This window comes from Callorhinchus milii, unplaced genomic scaffold (assembly GCF_018977255.1).
Source record: "Callorhinchus milii isolate IMCB2004 unplaced genomic scaffold, IMCB_Cmil_1.0 Scaffold5, whole genome shotgun sequence".
Classification (NCBI taxonomy): domain Eukaryota; kingdom Metazoa; phylum Chordata; class Chondrichthyes; order Chimaeriformes; family Callorhinchidae; genus Callorhinchus; species Callorhinchus milii.
The window spans coordinates 6,161,775-6,181,889 of NW_024704746.1; the positions used below are offsets into that span (position 1 = coordinate 6,161,775).

At 39.4% G+C, this 20,115-nt stretch overlaps 2 protein-coding genes across 7 annotated transcripts in view; one reads left to right on the forward strand and one right to left on the reverse strand.

Moving 5' to 3' along the window:
• Positions 1-20,115, forward strand: part of ralgps2 (Ral GEF with PH domain and SH3 binding motif 2) — a 162,531-nt gene that overhangs the window by 94,967 nt on the left and 47,449 nt on the right. For all 6 annotated transcript variants that reach the window (XM_042334806.1, XM_042334808.1, XM_007902966.2 and 3 more), the window contains exon 9: positions 2,026-2,152. In XM_042334806.1, the coding sequence (XP_042190740.1) occupies positions 2,026-2,152 (127 nt within the window). The remainder of the gene's footprint in view (positions 1-2,025; positions 2,153-20,115) is intronic.
• Positions 11,078-20,115, reverse strand: part of angptl1a (angiopoietin-like 1a) — a 28,906-nt gene continuing 19,868 nt past the window's right edge. Inside the window, exons 3-5 of the mRNA XM_007902965.2 lie at positions 16,714-16,907; positions 13,449-13,719; positions 11,078-12,288 (exon numbers count right to left, since the gene is read on the reverse strand). Coding sequence (XP_007901156.1) covers positions 12,104-12,288; positions 13,449-13,719; positions 16,714-16,907 — 650 coding nt within the window. The 3' untranslated portion in view covers positions 11,078-12,103. The remainder of the gene's footprint in view (positions 12,289-13,448; positions 13,720-16,713; positions 16,908-20,115) is intronic.

Below are 20,115 nucleotides of genomic sequence, written 5' to 3' on the forward strand. Positions count from 1 at the left end.
AGCCAGTGGAGTTGGGCGAGGATGGGGATGATAGGATCATGGAATCTAGTGCGGGAGAGGACACGGGCTGCAGAGTTCTGAATGCTCTGCAGCCTGTGGAGGGTGGAGTTGGGGAGGCCGACAAGCAGTGAGTTTGCATAGTCGAGCCTCGATGTAATAAAGGCATGTATGAGGGTTTCGGTGGCCTGCGGTGTGAGACAGTGTCGGAGCCGGGCAATGTTACGGAGGTGGGGGAAGGCAGAACGGGTCATGGCGCAGATGTGGGGTAGAAAGGATAGTTGAAGGTCGAACAAGATCCCAAGGTTCCGGACTGGCTTAGCAAGGTCGAGTGTACAACCATGGATGGTGATACTGTCAGCACCTGAGGTGAGGAGGCGCTGACGGGAGCCAATAAGAGAGAGAGGTTGACAATGTCTATTAGTAGGGAGGTAACATGACTTTGTAACACTGTAGATTATACTCTTGAGTACAGTGGAATGAACAATGAATAAAGGGCAGCCTTGTGAACAAATGAGAGTGAAGCCTATTGTGCTGTCTCATATTCTTAAACACTCAAATTTCAAAGTATAGAGTTGGTAAGATTGATATATAATGTATAGTATAAGAGATCCTCACTCTCGTGTTCAAATCCATTCACTCCCAGGCACCTCCCTACCTCACTCCCCACTCCACCACCCGGCGCCTACGCTCGACTGGCACCGGACTCTTGCTCGTCCCTTGCACCCTCTGCCCCGCCATCGGAGGTCATGCTTTCAGCCACTACGACCCAAAACTCTGGAACACTCTCCCTCACTCCCTCCACCTTGCTTCCTTTTTTTCCTCTTTCAAGTCCTGCCTGAAAACTTTCCTGTTCGACTGGCCACCTCCCCCTTCCCCCGGCTCAGAGTCAGGCTCCGGCACTTTAAAGCGCCCTGAGACACTACCTTGCATGGAGGACGCTATATAAGTGTAAGTTGTTTTTGTGTAACGAACTAGCTGTTGGTTAATTTGGTGTCACGGTGTTCGCTCATGTCCAAATGCAAACCTTGATAAGACTACTGAATGGATTTTTCTAATTACAAAAGAGTTTACTTTACAGATTTGCTGCTAATTTAATGAACAGACTTTCAGGTGCAGGGGATGATCTAGAAACAACCCAGTTGTTTATGTAACACTCCTCCTCAAACAGTGACCATCCAAACTAAAAACGCACAGTAGAATCAAAGCATACAAGAGAATGCTGAAATTTAAAAAAATTGCAAATTTTCCATGAAGTGCATGCTGCACTCCCAAAATTCACAAAGCTGTGGTCAAATGAATATTCTGGTCTCATCCAACAACATGAACTTTAAACAACCCCTTCAAGCAATGAAACCTGGTGTAAAATTACCGCTGGATAATTATGATTGTTATTGGAGGACAAGTTCCATTTATTAATTCCCTGGTAGCAAACCAGCTGTTTTCTTCCAATGGCTCATCAAACTACAAACCTCACACTCACCGAACCAGTGCGCCTCGATTGCACACTGGTTCGGTGAGGGGGAGCCCAGGGAGGTTGAGGAGTTCAGATCTGCAGGAGTGAAGTTGTTGACAGGAGCCAAGGAGTATGGCTTCCATCGCGTCCACATTCAGTTGTAGGAAGTTTGCACTCATCCAGGCCCTGATGTCATGAACATGTCAGTCTCAGAAATATCCATTAATTCCCATAATGTAAAATCTGTTCCTCAGTCATTGTTCTATCCACTCTATGGCTTTACTTTTAAATACCATAACTTGTAAGTTTTTATATAATTCTCTGATGTGGTACTGATTCAATAGACCTGACTAGTTTTGATTATTTTAATTTTGATGGATAATATCAACATTTGTTTTACCTTGATTTACAATACAGCAAATGAAGTTACCAGCATTGTCTGAATGTATCAGTGCTCAGGAAGCGACTGCTGGTCATCGTTGTGACACAGAAGTCTGTCCCTTTTTTTAAGTTCAAAGTATGATCAAAAAATCTTTTGCATCATGTTCATTTTTGATCTTTTGTTTCCATAGCTTTTGAGCAGAAAAGATAAAACAACATTTGAAAAATTAGAATATCTGATGTCCAAAGAAGACAATTACAAGAGACTTCGAGATTACATTAATAGTTTGAAGATGACACCATGTATTCCATATTTGGGTAAGAATTGTTATTTCATACTCTTTGGCATGAGTTACTTTATCATAGCACATGAAGCTTCATATTTGGGCACATTGACTCATAATAATAAAGAACAACAATAACTTTCATTTGTATATCGCACTTCACGTGGGGTAGCGTTCTGGAGCGCTTGTGACCTTGTCAATCTGTTGTTTGTTGAAACATGTTTTGAAAATTCATGTTTAGAGAATAGAGCACCTGAAATTTCTTGGTAATCACGATTTTTACACCATCACAATTACTGTCATTTAAGGTTATTGCCACTATTTCCCAGCACTGCATATTCAGTAATTGTGGTAAATTCTGTGTTGAAATAATAAGCCAATTAATCCAATGAGCTCATGAAATGTCTTCTGCAGAAATTTATCATTAGTCTTTGCTTGCAACTTTCTAATGTGAAACTCTTCCAGAAAGTTGTGTCCTTTATAATTAGAAATGCATAAACTTCCATTATTTGATAAACAACCATGATTAAATTGTGCATCATATTTTTGAAAATATGTTATTTAGTCAATATGATTCATTTAAATATTTTTGTACTGACAAACAACCACTGAGTTTACATTTCTAAGTGCTGTTGCTGAAGTTATCGTTGGTTGAATCCAGTTGCAACACAAAAAGTGGTAAATCCAGGTGGTATTTATTATCCAAGTTAGGTTAAATATGGTATTAGTTCAGGTCTGAGAGTTGTTTCCTTCCCATGTTCATGGTTTAGGATTGATTCTTAGCACACAGAGACCTGAATAGGAAGTTGTGTTTTAAAAAAAAATGTTCAGAGAGTGATTTCTATAGATTGCTTGTTCAAAAAATAAATGTCTGTTTCTCAAACATTCTAATCATTCATGTTGCAATTGAACTAATACTTCATCACACAAAATGTCATCAGTCACCCAAAGTTGATGCATCTGATGTTGTATCTAAAAATTTAAGTTGAGGATAATTTTACCTTTATTATAATTATTGCTTGCATGTGATATTGTGAGTTATGTTGAAATGCCTTGAAATATGGCTGTTATACAGGCAGATGCAGCTAATCTTTGGTACCAATAAGATGAGTGACCAATTCATAGAATTATGCAGCACAAAAGAGGCCATTCAGCCTATCGTGCCTGTGCCAACTCTCAAAAGAGCTATCCAGATTAATCCCTCTCTCCCGTAGCCTTGCAAATTTGTCCTTCCCAACTTCGAAAGTTGTTATCGAATCTGCTTCCACCACCCTTTCAGACAGTGCATTCCAAATCCAAACAACTCGTAAAAATTAATCTGTTTTTGAGAATTATGGTGAGAGACCAACAGTAACATGGACACCAGGAGAACACTGTTTTTAATTTCTGTCCTTTTTTTATTGTCCATCCGAAGAACAGCATCCCCAACAGTGTAGTGCCCTATTTGTTCATGAGGCTACTAAATGGTGTGGGAAAAGAGCAGGAAACTGGGTTCAGCTGCAGTAGGGGGTGGCGGGGGGAGCTTGTCGTAACACTAGCTGCTTCTGAATTACTAATTTCTGTGATTGTAAAACTGCTGGCTTGTACCTAATGCATAAAAGCCTAGCATCCTAGCACCTGCTTCCTGTAAAAATGGTGGAAAGCGAGGCTGAAGGTGCAGCCATGATCCTTTGCTTTGACATTTCCTCTGCTGCCAACTTGAAAGAAAGGAGAAGCCACTTCTCATAGTGTTACTCTATGCGTCTGAAGGAAGCTGATCCGTCTAATTTACTTTACTAGTGGTAGGAATTCTAGGCAAATGCAACAGAAAAGAATGCACTGCCATTTGTTTGGCCAACCTGTAGAGCCTGGTGGGGATCAGTAGCCTCATACATTTTCAGCTTTCTACCTTTTCCATTGCAAACATCCAGTAGAAAAATAAAGTTTCTTTACAAATTTGTTATCCTAGAGATTCTTCTATCAGTATAAGTGGATGTGTATTTCCATGAATTTAAAATTCTCATAGAAATGTGAAAGCATTAATAGCCAATATCTAATCTGTTTCAATGTTTTTTGTTATTTTGGGAGAAGTTGTTTTCATTTTGACAAATACACAAGCTTTCCTGGAAGTGAAGGTAAGTTTGTACCACATTCCCTATGATGTGTGTAGCCGTTTAGGTTTAAAGCAGCAGATTGATTGTTTTACCTCGTGGTGTGCAAATGAATAACTTCTTCATAAAGAAGTATTTGGAGCTGCTTGTATTCCAAGCTGGTATCCAGACAAACATGCAATCCCACAAGAATCAACAAAGAAAGCTATTAATCATCAACTAGGATCATGTGTCTGGAGGCTTTGCTCAGTCCAATGCTGGCCAAGCACAGACACACTCAGAAGTGAAGCTTCTGACTAAACCAAGGGAATTTCTCAAAAGTTTATACTGTCAGAGTAGTCTGGCATCAGCAAAGGAAAAACTGTTTGAATTATGAAGCTAAATCTGAAAAACATTAAAATGATCATTCTTTCTGAACATAAATTACAGGACCTTTCAGTGATAGTGGGTTGGCTTGCTGTTTTGTATCTTTCACTCAGGAAAAACAAGTGAAGTTTCATGTTGTACGTAGTTTGGGTATCTTGATACAGTCAATCCTGAGCAGTAAACACTGTTTCCCTCCCTAAATATGTGTTTGATTATACTGTTGTGAAGAAGACAATAGCAATGAATCATTCTCACTCTTGGCTACTGTTGTTGATGTATTCCAAAGATGCGGGATTTTTTTCCCCATAGCATAAATTAGCAAAGCAGCCTCAGGGTAGATGCTAAATGCAAATATTCATCGCTATTTGTATAACACACAAGTACAATTTTTTAATTGTGGTGGTGGGGCCTGAGTGAGAAACGAGAGGCAAGAATGGTTGAACGGAAAATACTCCCCCCAAGCTTGCCCTTCTTTAAGGATTTTGAAAGTAGCTTCTACTGGAAGCTCAATAATTCATTTTACAAATGGTAGTTAATTTTACTGATGAAATCTTCCCCCCTTTTACACATTTTTCTTGTTATTGTGACTTCAAGCAGTGAAGAGAATTTTTTAGATTCATTGTTCATTGTGAGCACTAGTAAGTGCTTAACCAAAAGCTTGGGCTTCATGCCATATTTATCTATTTGTTGCATTCTTGTGGAGCTACTTCTTTACAGAAGTTCATTTCCTTCACACAGTGAAAACAAGTTTCATAATGAATACTGTACTGCATTTCCATTTGCTGAGCGTAACCTTCAACTTCAGAAATGCTAACAGCCTTTTATCACCAGATTAACACTGATTCCCATTGTTGGCCAATAATTGAATCATCGGATTTTTGTTATTTTCCAGCATATTGTGACATGCTGTCAAGCAACTTCATATTGAAGCATATAGGGTATTGTTTCTAATGTTACACATATTGACTATGTAGCTACACAGAAATGGACTGTTCGGCTCATCAAGTTTTTTTTTCTCCCCTTGAACCCATTCCAAAGGGTTTGAATCCCATTCTCCTGCCATGAATATTTCTCAAACATTTATCTATTTCCCTTTTGAAATAATGTATGGACTGTACTTCAACAATAGTTTGTGATGGAGAATTTCACATTCCAACATTTAAGTGAAGAATTCTTTCCTAAGCTTTTGTTATCTTTTGTTAGTAATTCGTCGATCAGAAGACTGTACCTTAACCCTTCATAATCTTGATAATTAGTTCACCTGTTTGCCTTTGAGGCTCTGGTGAGGGGGGGACAAAAATCATAAGTCTCTTTGCAGAATTGAAGCACTGCAATCCTGGTAACATTTTGTCTGAGCACAAGCCCCATTCTGGACAATCCAGCAATGTGAAACATGCCCTGTATGAGGCATTTGAACTCCTATGCTACCAAAGCTATAAAATAATGCCAGCTGCAACCTTCTGGAGCTGTTGCAGTTGTTTGTTCACAGAGGTTTTTATAATATACAGTAAAACCTGTGAAGCACTTTGAGACATCGTGCCGGTATGAAAGACACAATATCAAATTTAAGTATTGTTATTTTTGTTATTTTTGGCCTGAGAGGTTGTGTGAAAAATAATGAAAATAGCAGCAAGCTTTGTGAGCCCATCCTTGCCCGGCTTCACTGGATCCCCATCTCCCAGAGAATTGAGTTGTAAGATCCTTGTCCTCAGTTTTAAAGCCCTCCACAGCCTTGCTCCTCCCTACCTCTGCTACCTATTCAAACTTCACCAACCTGTGCACTCCCTCCGCAGGCACTGGCCTGCCCCACGTCCCCCAACCTGCCTGCTCGCTCCACAGTCAGCAGTCGAGCCTTCAGCTTTTCTGCCCCCACTCTCTGGAACTCCACCCCGCAGTCACTCCGCCTCACCCCCTCCCTTGCCTCCTTCAAGACCCTCCTCTTTGACCGTGCTTTCGATCACCCTGCTTCCCCTCCTGCCATCCATCCTCCCCAATCCCGACTGCTACTTTTCAATATCTACATGCTCCCTCTTGATGACATCATTCGCAGAACATCTCTGAAACACTGTCTGTCCAATGCCTTGGAACGTCCTCCTGACGTGAAAGGCGCTATACAGATGTAATTTTGTTGTTGTTGAAGGCCTATCTCAAGATCCTCCTTTTCGAGCATGCATCATTGGTCATCTTTTCTCCTTCACCCCTCTCTGATCCTAACCCGGGTGCAAACGCCTCTTTGTCCAGCCCTTGGAATGTCCTCCCTCCCGACAAGCGCTATATAAATGCAATTTGTTGTTTGTTGTTGTATTTTCCCTTAGTAAATAGAGATGTATTAAGAAACCATTAGATAGAGTTGTTACTAACTCTGACTGCAATGCTGATTTACTTTGCCTTTTTCTTATTGCAAGGCTGCCGCCTGCGCATTCCTCTTTTCTGTTGGTCTAAGGATTTGCAACAGGACATTTCTGTCTGTTGGTACATCATCTGCTGGGATGGGGCTTGATATTAGTGCTTAATTTTCAAAGTATTGTGTGGTATTTAAAATAGCATCAGCATTAATCTTTTAAATATGAAATAAGTAGCTGTAATAAAAAGCCCTTTAGCAGACTTACCTGTTTAACATTGTTTTCCTCCAATAAGGTTGCATCATGAAGGCTGCTGAAACCAATTGTGATAGATTTAAAGAAAAAATGGTCAGTATTTACACAGTGAAAGGTTTTCTGCACTCTGAGATGCTGCCCTGCTGGACAATGTTAGTTGTTGTTCCAATGGTTTGACTGCTTGGGTCCTAAGATATTGTCGTTGACCAGAATTGTTGAACATTGCCTTATTCCCATTCCGGGGCATTTGGTAACTATTCTTACATTTATAAAAATAAAACATCAACTCGCTTGCTTGAGATGAGAAATATTAACCAAGCAGGTGGTTCTGTTGAGTTTGGCATGAAATTACCAACTGTCGCTTTGGCATACAGTGGAATCCACCAGTTAACTCCGGACATTGGGTAAATCGAACAAAACGCTCGATCTTGATTCATTTGTATTCCTACCCATTCTAAATATGCTGGTTAATTCATACAACAATCCGGTTAATCTGGATAAATTGCCGCACTGGTCGCTGCTGAATGTTCTCACTCGTGTCTTCTGTTACTCGAGCGGTTCCAATCAACCATGAGTGGCTCCAGGATGGAAATTGAGATTGATTGACAATGGACTTTCTAGGCTCGCTCATGAATAATATAATTGTATTTAAAGAATTTGGCTACAAAAATAGGCAGGTTGGCAATGTAAGACAACAACCATCTTGTACCCTTTGTGTTAATTTGAAGGAAATTCTTAATGTTAGTTACCAATAATATACAACCTTTTTATTGTATAAACAATAATTTATTGAAGGTAAAAGCGGTCAATGATGAGTAGTGGAAGAGATATACAGCTATCACAAAAAGTACATATTTTTAAAACCCAGTTGGTGCACAGGGTTATGTCCAGAATATAAACCTATGTAATCATCTTGTTAACTATTATTAAAAACTAACTTGTAGTAAAAGTAAATAACAGGAAAAAAAACAGATTTTTCTTTAATAGTATAGTGTCATGTCAGTTATCTGAACTCTGATTATCCAAGTGCTCTAATACTAGTTTTGTTGTTTTTGTGGGAAATGGAAAGAGCCCATGAAAATAGTCATTGGCTGTCACCAAATTGAAAGTAAAAGTATACTGTTTTTTCCTTGTTTGATTCTCTGAACAAACTTCTCATCCTTTTCTCCTCACCTAAGTTCAGATAATTGAAATTTCACTCCAGTTCTCACACAAAACTAAACTCTTTTTAAAAATGTATCCACCTTCAAATGATTGACCCCTTCACCAGCACATAACTTCACTGATTTAAACTAGGCACCCCAGGTGCACTCAGAAATTCTTTATAATTTACATGACAATTTTTTTTGTGATTCACAAGACAAATGTTCAATGGTGGTTACCTGAAAATAATTAAGTAGTACTAAACCTATTTACTATTGAATATGGTAGACCAGTGAAAGGGTTAATGTGAATGAAGACTAGTGTCCCTGAACTAATATGTGATCAGAAAGCAAATACATTCTGTAATAAATAATGGTATGTTACACAGCATGTTTATAATTGTCTATAATTGGAAACAAACCAAGCTTTGTTCTGAAACCGTTTGTGTAAAAGAGAGTAGATTGATTAGTTTATGTTTTTTTCCCTCTTTCAGTTGAACAGGCTATCACATTTATGAATTGAATTTCACTGGAGTATTTATCTGAAATGAGCTACTGTAATGTGACAAATGTTGCAGCACTATTGAATATAACTAACTATCGATCACATTGCCAATCACTTGAGTGCCCTTCCTCCCTCCCTGTGAGTCTTATACTTCAAGATCCTAACTCGCATTTCAGCTGTGTGAATAAACAAGCAGTACAACATTGTCCACAAGGCACCTTTTATGGTGGACTTCAGTCATCCAGCGGCCTGACATTAATAGTTGTAACTCCCAGGTTGCAGTAAAAGCATTTTACTGGTTGTTGACACAGCTGTGAGTGAGTGAAAATGCTGATTATGGTATTCTTCCCAAGACGACCTATCTGTGTTTGGTCCTTTCCACTGCTAGCCACTTGGCTCATGAATAACTAAAAATGTCACTAGTCCTTTGTTGTAATAATAAAACGTCTGCAGTAGTGTGTAATTATTGTTTCTGGATCATAGAAAATCTGTTAAACAATAACTGACACTTGCACTTTAATGATTGTGTATAATTGGCTCAGTTAATTGTATCTAACAATGATTCTTGCCTAAAGGAATTAGGAGTTAATCACTCCAGGTAGCACCAGCATAGGCTTGATAGGTTTAATGGCGACCTCCTGTGTACAATTTCTATGATTGTACTTGTCATATTTTGTTAAACCTCCATTAGACTGTATTGACTAATACCAATCCCTCCAGCATTCTACTATTTTGCCTTTATAAATCTTTAATGCAGTCCTTGGGGGAAGACAGGAAGACATAAATAGAAAAAAAAAGATCTTTAGCAAAAAAAGTACCTTACTGTGAAGGAAATATGATATTGCTACTCTGTTCATGAGGGAGTCTTACATAATCTGCTCTATATCTGAGAGACTAATGTAAGCATTTTACTGATTTGGCCTCAGGGTCCAGAGTGCTTCATGCAGGAAACCTGTGCAGATGGAGTTGTTTTAACTTTACAATTTACAGCTTTATTTCTGGCCCCTGGACATTCCCTCATGCCGTGGGAAGGTTTGAATAGGTGAATGAGTAAAAATTGTCACTAGTCTTTGTAAGCAGGCAAGCTTCCCAACTGGCTAGCAATGAGAAAATATGACTGGTAATAGTGGGCTCTCCTTGGGGCTGAGCTGACTGGAGGTGATGTACTTGGCACCAAATATGAGACAATGTGCAGAATGGCCATCTTCTGTGCTGTAAATTTCTTTGGAATGTTAGATTTGAGTTACGCCTATGGCAGTTTTGGTAATCCAGTTCCTGAGCCAGTTGGATCCGCAGTGCTCTAGGTCACTACTGATGACAGACAATCCAGTCTGGCTCAATGGTGGGCCTTGGAGGAGTAGACTAGTTACTTTGGCCTTCTTTCTATTTGGGTCTTGTTAACCATGCAAGCCTAAACCCTAAAGTTATGGTGATTGTAGCTGGTCAGACAATGGGAAGCTTGCAGAACAGTGCTCTCAATGGTAAACTCTACAGTTTTAGCTGGTTAAACTCCAGCAGTGCCCCATCTCGCATTCTGGGGATTCAAAAGCTTTGGTTCTCGTCAACCAGTGCCTTTTATTTTGTGGAGTTAGAGAAGTAGGAAGCACCTCTGTAGGAAGAATATAGTATTCCATTCCAGACACTAACTTTTCCATGCATGCCATGGTGAGGAGGATTTGTCTGGTTGGGATCCTCCTCACCATGACGATGGTTAGGTGCCTAGCTGACCAAAAACGATTGCAGTAATATTAACTGCATTTTTGGAAATCTGTGATGCTGTTTGGGTAGAGTTGCATTTTTTAAATGTGTTTGAATATATTTTAAGAGAATGCATTTAGGGAAAATTCCCAAGCATGAATAATTTCTTTGGGCTTTTAATGGTAAATCAAGTTATTTTATTTAGAGTATTTTAATTAATTTTTGAGCTCTAAAAAATCCACCAACATTCCTCTCCCAATTCTTTTTTGATCAAGGTAGATGGATGATGTGGGCTACAGGAGGATATTAATTGTATCTAGTGATGCCTTTTAAACTTCCATCAGAAACCCACTTTTAAATTCACATAAAGTTGATGTTTTTGGAGTGGGCACTAAACTTTTCACTGTAGAAATAAGGGATTTTGTAATATAACCATGGATTCAGATCAAATCCTGGAAGTTTTTCATCTGTTGTGAATCTAATTTGTTTACACATGGTCCAGGTTTCCAAGTTTTAGTCTTCGTGAGAATATGAAGACTGTTTGTTTAAATGCCTTCAGACCAAGAGTTTTGTGTTTTAATTATTTACAGACTATTTATTTTTCTTGGAATAAAACTCTTCTGTATAGTTCAACTTTACTGCTTGGTATATTTAGTTTGAAATGCATTAGCTATGAGTAATAGTATTTTGGAAGTTTTCTTTTCAGGTGGTAATGGAGGTGTTGTGGATTCCCCCAATTTATTTTACATAAATCTGAGAATTCTTGCAGAATTGAACTGTACTAAACAGTTTGTCTGATTATAATGTAGTACAATATTATTATCCATCCAAATGTTATTTTGAATAATATGCTTGGGTGGTATAAAATCTTATTAAATTTGCTGTATGTTCATAGCTGAAATTCTGTTTGGTGTTATTCATAGCACTTTTGGTGATATGAGATTATAATAAGGAAAAGGCATTGGTGACTGACACTGCTAAAGGTGCTGTATGTAATGCTGACTGGAATTTCAGCCCAATATAGTGCTTTTCTTTGGAAAGGTAAGCATTTTATTCTTAAGTTTAGAATTAAGACAGTTAGAAGTGAGATCAGAAACCTTTCTCCACGCAATAGATTGTAATAATGTGGAATTGTGCTGCTTCAGAAGGGCATTAAGTCAGAATCGATGGGGAAATAGTTGGCAGAAATATGGAGTAAAGATAGGGAATGGAGATTCCTGGATCTGATATAATGTCCTAAACCGGCAAAAAAGGCTCAATATTATTTTAATAGCCTTCTTCCATTCCATGTTCCTAATTAGTTGGGCAATGGCTGTCTTTAACAAGGTGCTAGTGAGCATTAAGTAGAGGTGCACATAAATGCTTAGGGTATTAAATGTCCTCATAAGTGCCTTTCGTATCCTGATTATCTCCTGTTACATTTTATAAGGCAACGAAACCATGTGGTAGGTATGCTTTTTAGCACTTATTCAGTTTGTTAAAAAGAATGTTTCTTTATCAAAGATCATGGTTTCCATTTGAAAGAATGCTCCATTCAATGGTTTACATTAGAATGTCCACGCAAAACTGACTTTTTCTTGAGGAGTATTATTCAGGCTTGACCATCATTACAGCACTTTTTAGAGAGTAGGAACCCCCTCGGAATTCAGCCCAGTAAACTCCGTCTTGGTACTTGCTACGATAATGACCTCCACGATACCACACTCCATTCAGATTTGAATGTGCACAGGCATTATACCACCAGCCACCTTTGTGAAAATGAGCGCAGTTACCTACATGGATAAAACAAACAGTAAAACAAACAGTTAATGAATCAATTCCTGTGTCAGTTCTAAATCAATAAATATTTCTTACTTTTAATGCAATGCCTTGTAACTTTGAAATTTCTCAAAGTGATTGGAGTTTTCTGTTAAGTGTAGTGACTCTATTTGGAAGCTTATGTCTCACCCAATTTGCACACTGCAGTGTCCCACACAAAAAAAAATCATGAAGTGAACGGCCATATCTTATTATCTGAAACATTGTTGGCTAGGACACTGTGAGAAACTCCCCCTTCTTTTTTCTGATAACGGTAAGGGATCTTTACTGTCCCTAACGAACAGGTGGGTACTTGGTTTAATGTCTCAACCAGAGGATGACAACTTTGACTATGTAGTACTCCCCAAGCACTGCACTGTACGAACTAAAGGACCTAACATTGGGACTTGAACGTAGTACCTTCTGACTTTGAGGCAAGAATTCTATCAGCTGAGCCAGACTGCCAGCAGTCCACATTTTTCATGTTGTATGGATTCGCCTCTAATTCTTTAACCGTAGCACAATGAAATTTGTACATTGAGATTTTAATTTTTGCGCCAACTCTTGAGTTGTTTCCCATAAATTATATGGGAACACCTCATTGATGGCTGGCCTCTCCTTCATTGCTCTGGAGAGGTACCAGCTCTTGATTTCTGCTTTCTTGTAGCAATGAGCATGAAAAGCATAACTTGGGTGTTTGAGATTCCGCTATTCCATCACAATGGTATTGTGCACAAGTGTGACAACATGTTTAAGGATTCTTCTGACTTTCTTTTCTGTTGATTGAAGCAACATTATTTAATGTCATTTGTTTCACTTATTAAATCGTTCCTTCTGTCTAATTTGTTCAGTTGACCTCTAAAACTACCCACCCCCAGATGCTTGAAAAAAGCATAGTCTGATCTCCAGGGCAGTTTACCATATATTGCAAGCACAGTTTTGTGCACTATAATAAGGAATGTGTATTAACCGTGTCAAATGCATGGAAATACTGCAGCTCTGTTTAGCTTCCCTGCCTGCCCATTAACTTGCCTCATTTGCCATCATAACAGGACTATTAATCCACAACTCAATTGCATTTCAACAAGTACTCCTTGTCCTCAATTGTACAATTCAAGAGTCGCAAGCTTCTTACCTGAGTACAAATCTCTGTCTCGATCAAGTGTTGTAAACTGCTTGCCATTATGCCATATTAAAGAGTCTCCTGCAGTCCCTTGATAACTGCCAACTCGAAGTCTGTAGTAATCCCCTTCATCCTCAACCCTGAAGCTAGTATACTCAGCATAGACTTTCTTGTCATTCCAGTCTTCCAATTTAATGTACAACTTGTAGTTTCCTTGAACAGTCAGTCTGTGAATTTTTTCCAATCCAAGCCAGTGTTCCCCATCAATATTTCCAAACCCTTTCTGAAATCAGATAAAATCGGTTTAGATTAGTATTCTCACTTCACTGTTTGTTTGCAACCACCCACAAAAGGAAACTGAGTGGCAGTACATGATTTATATTCAGAATGGAGAGATTTAAATAATGGTGTCCCCTGGTGAGTGTGTTTGAACCATTGCTTTTCTCCATTTATACAAATGATTTGGATTCTTATATAAGAGGAGCAATTTCTAACTTTGCTGAGGACAAAAAATAAGGAATATCATGAACAATAAGAACGTATGCAATTTCGCAAGGTTCTTCTGATGCAAAAAGTGCAATATCAAATGCAAGGATTATTATAAATCATCTTTTCATATCCTAAAGAAAAATGTATGTTGTTTTCTATCCAGATTTTAATGAATCTTTATTGGCCTTGACCACACACCAACCATAGCTTCCAAGAGATGGGGAGGGTGGATGATTGCATCCAGGCTTCTGCACCTCAATATGTGAAATATGGCTCCTAAATTGATTAGCAAATGATGTTAGGTTCTCCTTTTAGGACCAATACCTGTCCTCAACAACCACTCAGGGACTGGGGCATAGTGGCCTTTACATAAGGGTGGCCTCTGAATAAGAGTTTATTGGTGTGTTATCCAGGCTGTTCCAGCGTAGTTGTTGATGGCATGGTTGCTGAATGGAAGTGAATGCTTGAACAGGTTTGACTGTAGCACTTAGTAATCTTTTATGATTTAGTTGCTTCGGTGTGAGGTATAAACTTTTGGCCTTTTTGCTGTCTCATGTTTCTTAAATTGACAATCTAATCTCGTTAAGTGCCATTTCAAGGAGTTTGGTTAATTTTTTGGATTACATATTGTATAGCTTTGCCTACATCCAATTGTTCTAACTTTATGTCTGGGAAATGCAGTTGGACAAGACCAAGCAAAATCTGTTCTGAATTCATAAACATGACTTGCACAAGTGAAATAGTACAACTAGCAATGTTCTTGGAGTACCTTTTCTTTGATGAACAATGAAGATCAGTTAAATCAACGAACTTATGAACATGAACAAGACTTTCAGTGGTGAATCAACAGTTGGTTTAAGAACATAAGAATTTGCTAGGCGGAAGAAGACCAAGGTCCATCTAGTTCACCTTCCACCATCCTGGCAGTCACATGCAAATGTCTTGTCCCAGACTATTTATACAGTATATTTACCTTCATAATAAATGGATGGTTTGACGTTTAGTTTCAATTGCTACCGTTGATTTCATAATCAGTTGAACTTTCAGTTTAGTTATTTTTCTAAACTGCATTTAGAAATTTTATTTTTTGCTCATTTGGAACCATGCATCTTGCATAGTAGCATTCTTTCATTTTTGATGAATGCACCCCCAAAGCATTCTTAAAGCAGTTTTTATGTTATTTTCTTTGCTGGAATGCTTAAACTAAGTGGCTTGGCTGAGAAATTACTGGAAGTCCAACTTATTGGCAGATGGATTTGAGTATCCACCAATAATCCATTTGCCAGCACCTTTTAAATGGTCTTAGAGCTGCCAGAACTTGCTTTAGGGTTGGTTTGTAGAGTTAGTTTCTACACTGGTTGAGGTGGTTTGAGTTACCCGCTTCCTGTGAGAATCCAAAACTCCAAATGGATTATTCGCAAATGGATATTCTAATCCACCTGACAACAAGATAGACTTCCAGTAGTTTCTTAGCCAAGCCACTCGGTTCAAGTATTCCACCAACTGTTAATTTCATTCATAGTTTGAATGGTGGTATTGGCATGTTGGAATCAAAATGCCCATCATGATGTCACCGTGAGGAGAATTTTATAAACCGTTTTAGTTTGTGGGTTTCTGTTATCCCAACGATTTTAAACCATTAAAATCTAGAAGCTAGGTTAGTGTACAGACCTCTCCTATTGAATTCAATGAATTCTGCTCTTTTTTAATAACAGTTATTTTTTGCTCCTTATCCAGTCTGTTCCTCATGCTGCAGGGCTGAACAGACCAATTATCTCCATAAATAGAATCAAGTGGTTAATGGGGAATTCAACATTTGAAAATGTATTTGATGTTCTTGTGGAATATGTAGCTGCCAATTCTTAATACTCCTCCTCAACAAGTTAATTTACATAGTGCCTTTCAGGTAAAAGAACATCTCAAAGCACTTTGCACATATAGAGGTGGACACTGAGTAGGGTAATGAGAATTTTTTAAGTTATTAATCAAAGAATGTTTTGGAAGTTTTTAAAATTGGGGAGAAAAGTAGAAAGGCAATATACCGTGCTTTTGGATTAGAGTTCCGGAGAACAAGGGGCATGGTAGTTGAAGGCTTGGCCACTGATGGTGTAGAAAAGGAAATGGTGGGGAAAAGCATGGACTCGAGTAGGTAGATTGAAGAATATGTATTGTAATTAAGTAACTGTTGACACTGTTGGCAGAGGGAGTTATTGGAAGTTGGTGGAGTTTGGTGAGGACGGGGATAATGGATGTCCGAAACATTGTGCTGAATAAAACTTAAGCAGTTGACAGTGGAAATCATTGGAAAAGTCTATACTCAAACTGATTAAAGCGTGGATAAGAGTTTTGTTTGTAGTGGATAAGGTGTAGGGGGACAATATTCCAGAACAGGAAGAAGACAGTCTTTGTGATTAACTGGATTTGGTGTTTGAAACCCAGCTCAGGGACAAGTTGAATACCCAAGTTTGCACACAACTTGGTGCAGCCTGAGCTCTATATAGATTTTATCAGAATAGATTATCTGTTCATATACCTTTAAACATTATACCATAAACATCTGTGATGCAATGCAAAGTTCAGTACAGATTATTACCAAAGCGGTATGGGTTGAGGGCATCAGCATATATCAGTTAGGGGCAATATGTAATGTGAAGCTAGAGAATAGGATTATTTTTAGCGTGATCCTAAAAGTATATCTTGAATGTGCCTGGCCTGTGACTACAATTCTGCCTCACCCATAACAAATATTACTGCACATTAACCAAAAAAGTGTCCATGACAGATTTACCTTGTAGTTTTCCCAGTTCCTGAAGAAGTTGACTGCCCCATCCATCCTTCGCTGGATGACAGTCCAGCCTCCTTGATCATGGCCGTGATCACACCAAACCTGCATAATTTCATCAGTGCCGCTTGGTTTAATTAGGTACATGCCACTGTTGGCATATCCAGCCTGCCAAACATGGTAGCAATCTTTCCATGGACCTGTAAGAAAGCATGGAAATTCATAATTTTCATAATAGCTTGCACGATGTGTATTACAATCAAAATCTCATCTTTCCGTCAAGCGGATCAGTAAAAAGTTGTTCTCAGGAAGCAAAAATTTGTCTTTGAAATATCTGAATTAAATTAGATTTTTTTTAAAATTAAGAAAGCACTGATGCATTCTTTGCTGTGTTAGCTGTGCACATATAGACCCCATATCCTTGGAAAACTAGACAGGCGCTACTTTTTTGTTTGTTTTTTAAATGTTAGTTTTTGGTATACAGAGTTGGGGAGCTTCCATCCAAGAAAAATATCAACAAAAAATTACAGAGTCTTACATTCATAAAGGTAGCATAGGTAGTCTCAACAGTCTGAGCTTGGTTCAAGTAGTGTCCAACCAATATCAAATAGCATTGGTCTGTGACGGGAAATGTGGGAAAATACTAAGTCCGCCAACCGAAGCAGGACGGTGTGTTCTTTCTTAGAGCTGGTGGGGGTTGAAATAGTGAAGAGGACCTCACATGGGAAGGGATAGCCAAGAGGACGAAACTCTGTCTGAATTTTTTTAAGGAAATATGGATTTTATTTTAACAATTTAACAGCTCGATGTCTTTGATTGTCACTATGCTTTTTTAAAAAAAACTTGTCAAAGCCCTTGTTTGCAAATGGAACAGATTCTATTTTCCCCACGTTGCCATGTGCATTCTTTTCATTCCAGTCGTTTTGAAAAGTAAACTGCAGCACTTGACAGTAATTATCAAATGCAGTGATGTTTTGTAGGCAAATGCTGCAGCCATTTTGTGCATGACAGGAAAGGATTTGGAGAATTGTTGGACTGGATATTGGGACCCCTGCTTTCACTTATCAAATAGTGTTGTTATAATAATAATCCTTGCATTTGATATAGCGCTTTTCACGTCTTCTAGACATCTCAAAGCGCTTCACAGAATATGCTGTAAAATGAATTGACCGTATATATGTGGACAAAATGCAGCAGCCAATTGCGCACAGCAGTGTCCCACAAACAGTCGTGGACTGAAAATCACCAATTTATTATTGTTTTTTTTGGAGCGATTATTATTAGTCGTGTGGAGTAAGGAAAGTTGCCCAAGGTTTCACCCTGCCTGGAATTGAACCCAGGTGTCCACTTGAATAGGCTGGCAGGACCTCAGTTTAACATCTCATCCGATTATAATGTCACCTCTGACTATGCATCGCTTGAGTTCCAATGCTGCCCTAAAACGTTAGCCTAAACTGTGAACTCAATTTTTGACATAGATCTGAACCTTCTGATTCCGAGGTGAATTCAGCTATCAAGTGAGTCAAACTGAAACGAGGAGGAGATTTCATTAAAACTCGCATCAGCATCTAGTATTCCCACTGATTTCTGTAAAATAAAATTCAAACCCACTCAAGTAAAGTTAATCTATATTAATCTAAATTGTGTCTATATATTATATATATTGTGTCTATATATATATTATATATAACTTAAAGTTTGGATTTGATGCTTTGAACTTTTAATCTAGGCAAGTTGCATTCTCTGCTCTTTAAAAGCATTTTAAAAACTGACAGGCATTCAACAAAAATAATAAAATTAAATTTATAGAGCGCCTTTCACGTTGGGAGGACGTCCCAAGGTGCTGTACAGTCAGAGGTCGGAACCCGAGCATGGGGGGTGAGTGGGATAGGGGTGAAGGAAGACAGGGAGGTGGGAGGGTGACTGAAGGCACAATCGAAGAGGATTGTCTTGAGACCGGCCTTGAAGGAGGCAAGGGAGGAAGCGAGGTGAAGGGACTGTAGGATGGAATTCCAGAGTGGGGGCAGAGAGGCTGAAAGCCCGGCCACCGATGGCAGGGCGGGTCGGGCAGGAGACACGGAGCAGGCCGGAGCCCGGTGAACTGAGGGAGTGGGCAGGTTGGTAGGGAGTCAGCAGATCAGAGAGGCAGGAGGAACAAAGCCATGGATGGCCTTGAAAGTGAGGACGAGAATCTTGAATTCGATCTTCTGAGGGCTGGGGAGCCAGTGGAGTCCAGCGAGGGTGGGAGTGATGGGGTCACGGAGCCTGGTGCGGGAGAGTACACGAACTGCAGAGTTTTGGATGATCTGCAGCTTGTGAAGGGAAGAATTGGGAAGGCCGATGAAGAGGGAGTTTCCATAATCGAACGTTGATGTGACGAATGCGTGGGTGAGGGTTTCGGCAGCCTGAGGGGTGAGGCAGTGGCAGAGTCTGGCAATGTTGCGGAGGTGGTGATGGGCAGTGCCGGTCATGGCACGGATGTGGGGGAGAAAGGACAGTTCAGGGTCAAACAAGATACCCAGGTTCCTGACTGGCTTAGTGAGGTTGAGTGTGCAGCCATGGAGGCTGATGCTGCCAGCACCTAAGGTGTTGATAGTTTTGGCGTGAGCCAATCAGAAGGGCCTCGGTCTTGCTGACATTCAGTGGAGAAAGTTGGTCCTCGTCCAGGACTTGATGTCAGACATGCAGTCGGTCAGGACACCAGTAGTCCTGGAGTTCAGGGTGGAGGCAGAGAGACATAGAGTTGGGTGTCATCTGCATACATATGGAAATTTACGCCATGTCTGCAGATGATGTCACCAAGGGGGAGCATGTAGAGGGTGAAGAGGAGGGACCGAGGACAGAGCCCTGAGGAACACTGCACAAGACGGTGCAGGGGCTGGAGGAGAAGCCGTTTGCTGAGATTCAGCACTGTAATTACAGAGCTCTCCTTAGCTCCTGGTGAGAGCAATTTGGATCGAGCAGTTTAAATCTGGCTACTGCTGAAAACAATGTCAAATCACCCTAGTAATATAAAAGGAGCGGTAACTGATGCAAAGAAATTGTACCACACCTCTGTACTTTGCCCAGAAACAGTGCTGTATTATATTTTTTATTGCTTTTCTTGTATCAAATTAACTTTCCATTCTTTACCACATTTTAAAGATATTTAGTGGAGGATTCCAGTTAAACTTTGCCTGGTTGACAGTTTCTTCTGACTTTTGAAAGGAAATACTTTTGAGTACCAATAACAAGACACAGGACAAGTTAAACTGTACTGTCAATTATTTACAAAATCTTTGTTCTTGTTCTACAGAGCAAAATGTAAAATAGCAAATTTTAAACTCAAATTCATTTTGGAGGTCAGTGGGGTTTGTTTAAGGAAACCAAATGTTCACAGTGGTTGCAGTTTAGACAGTTGATCACTAA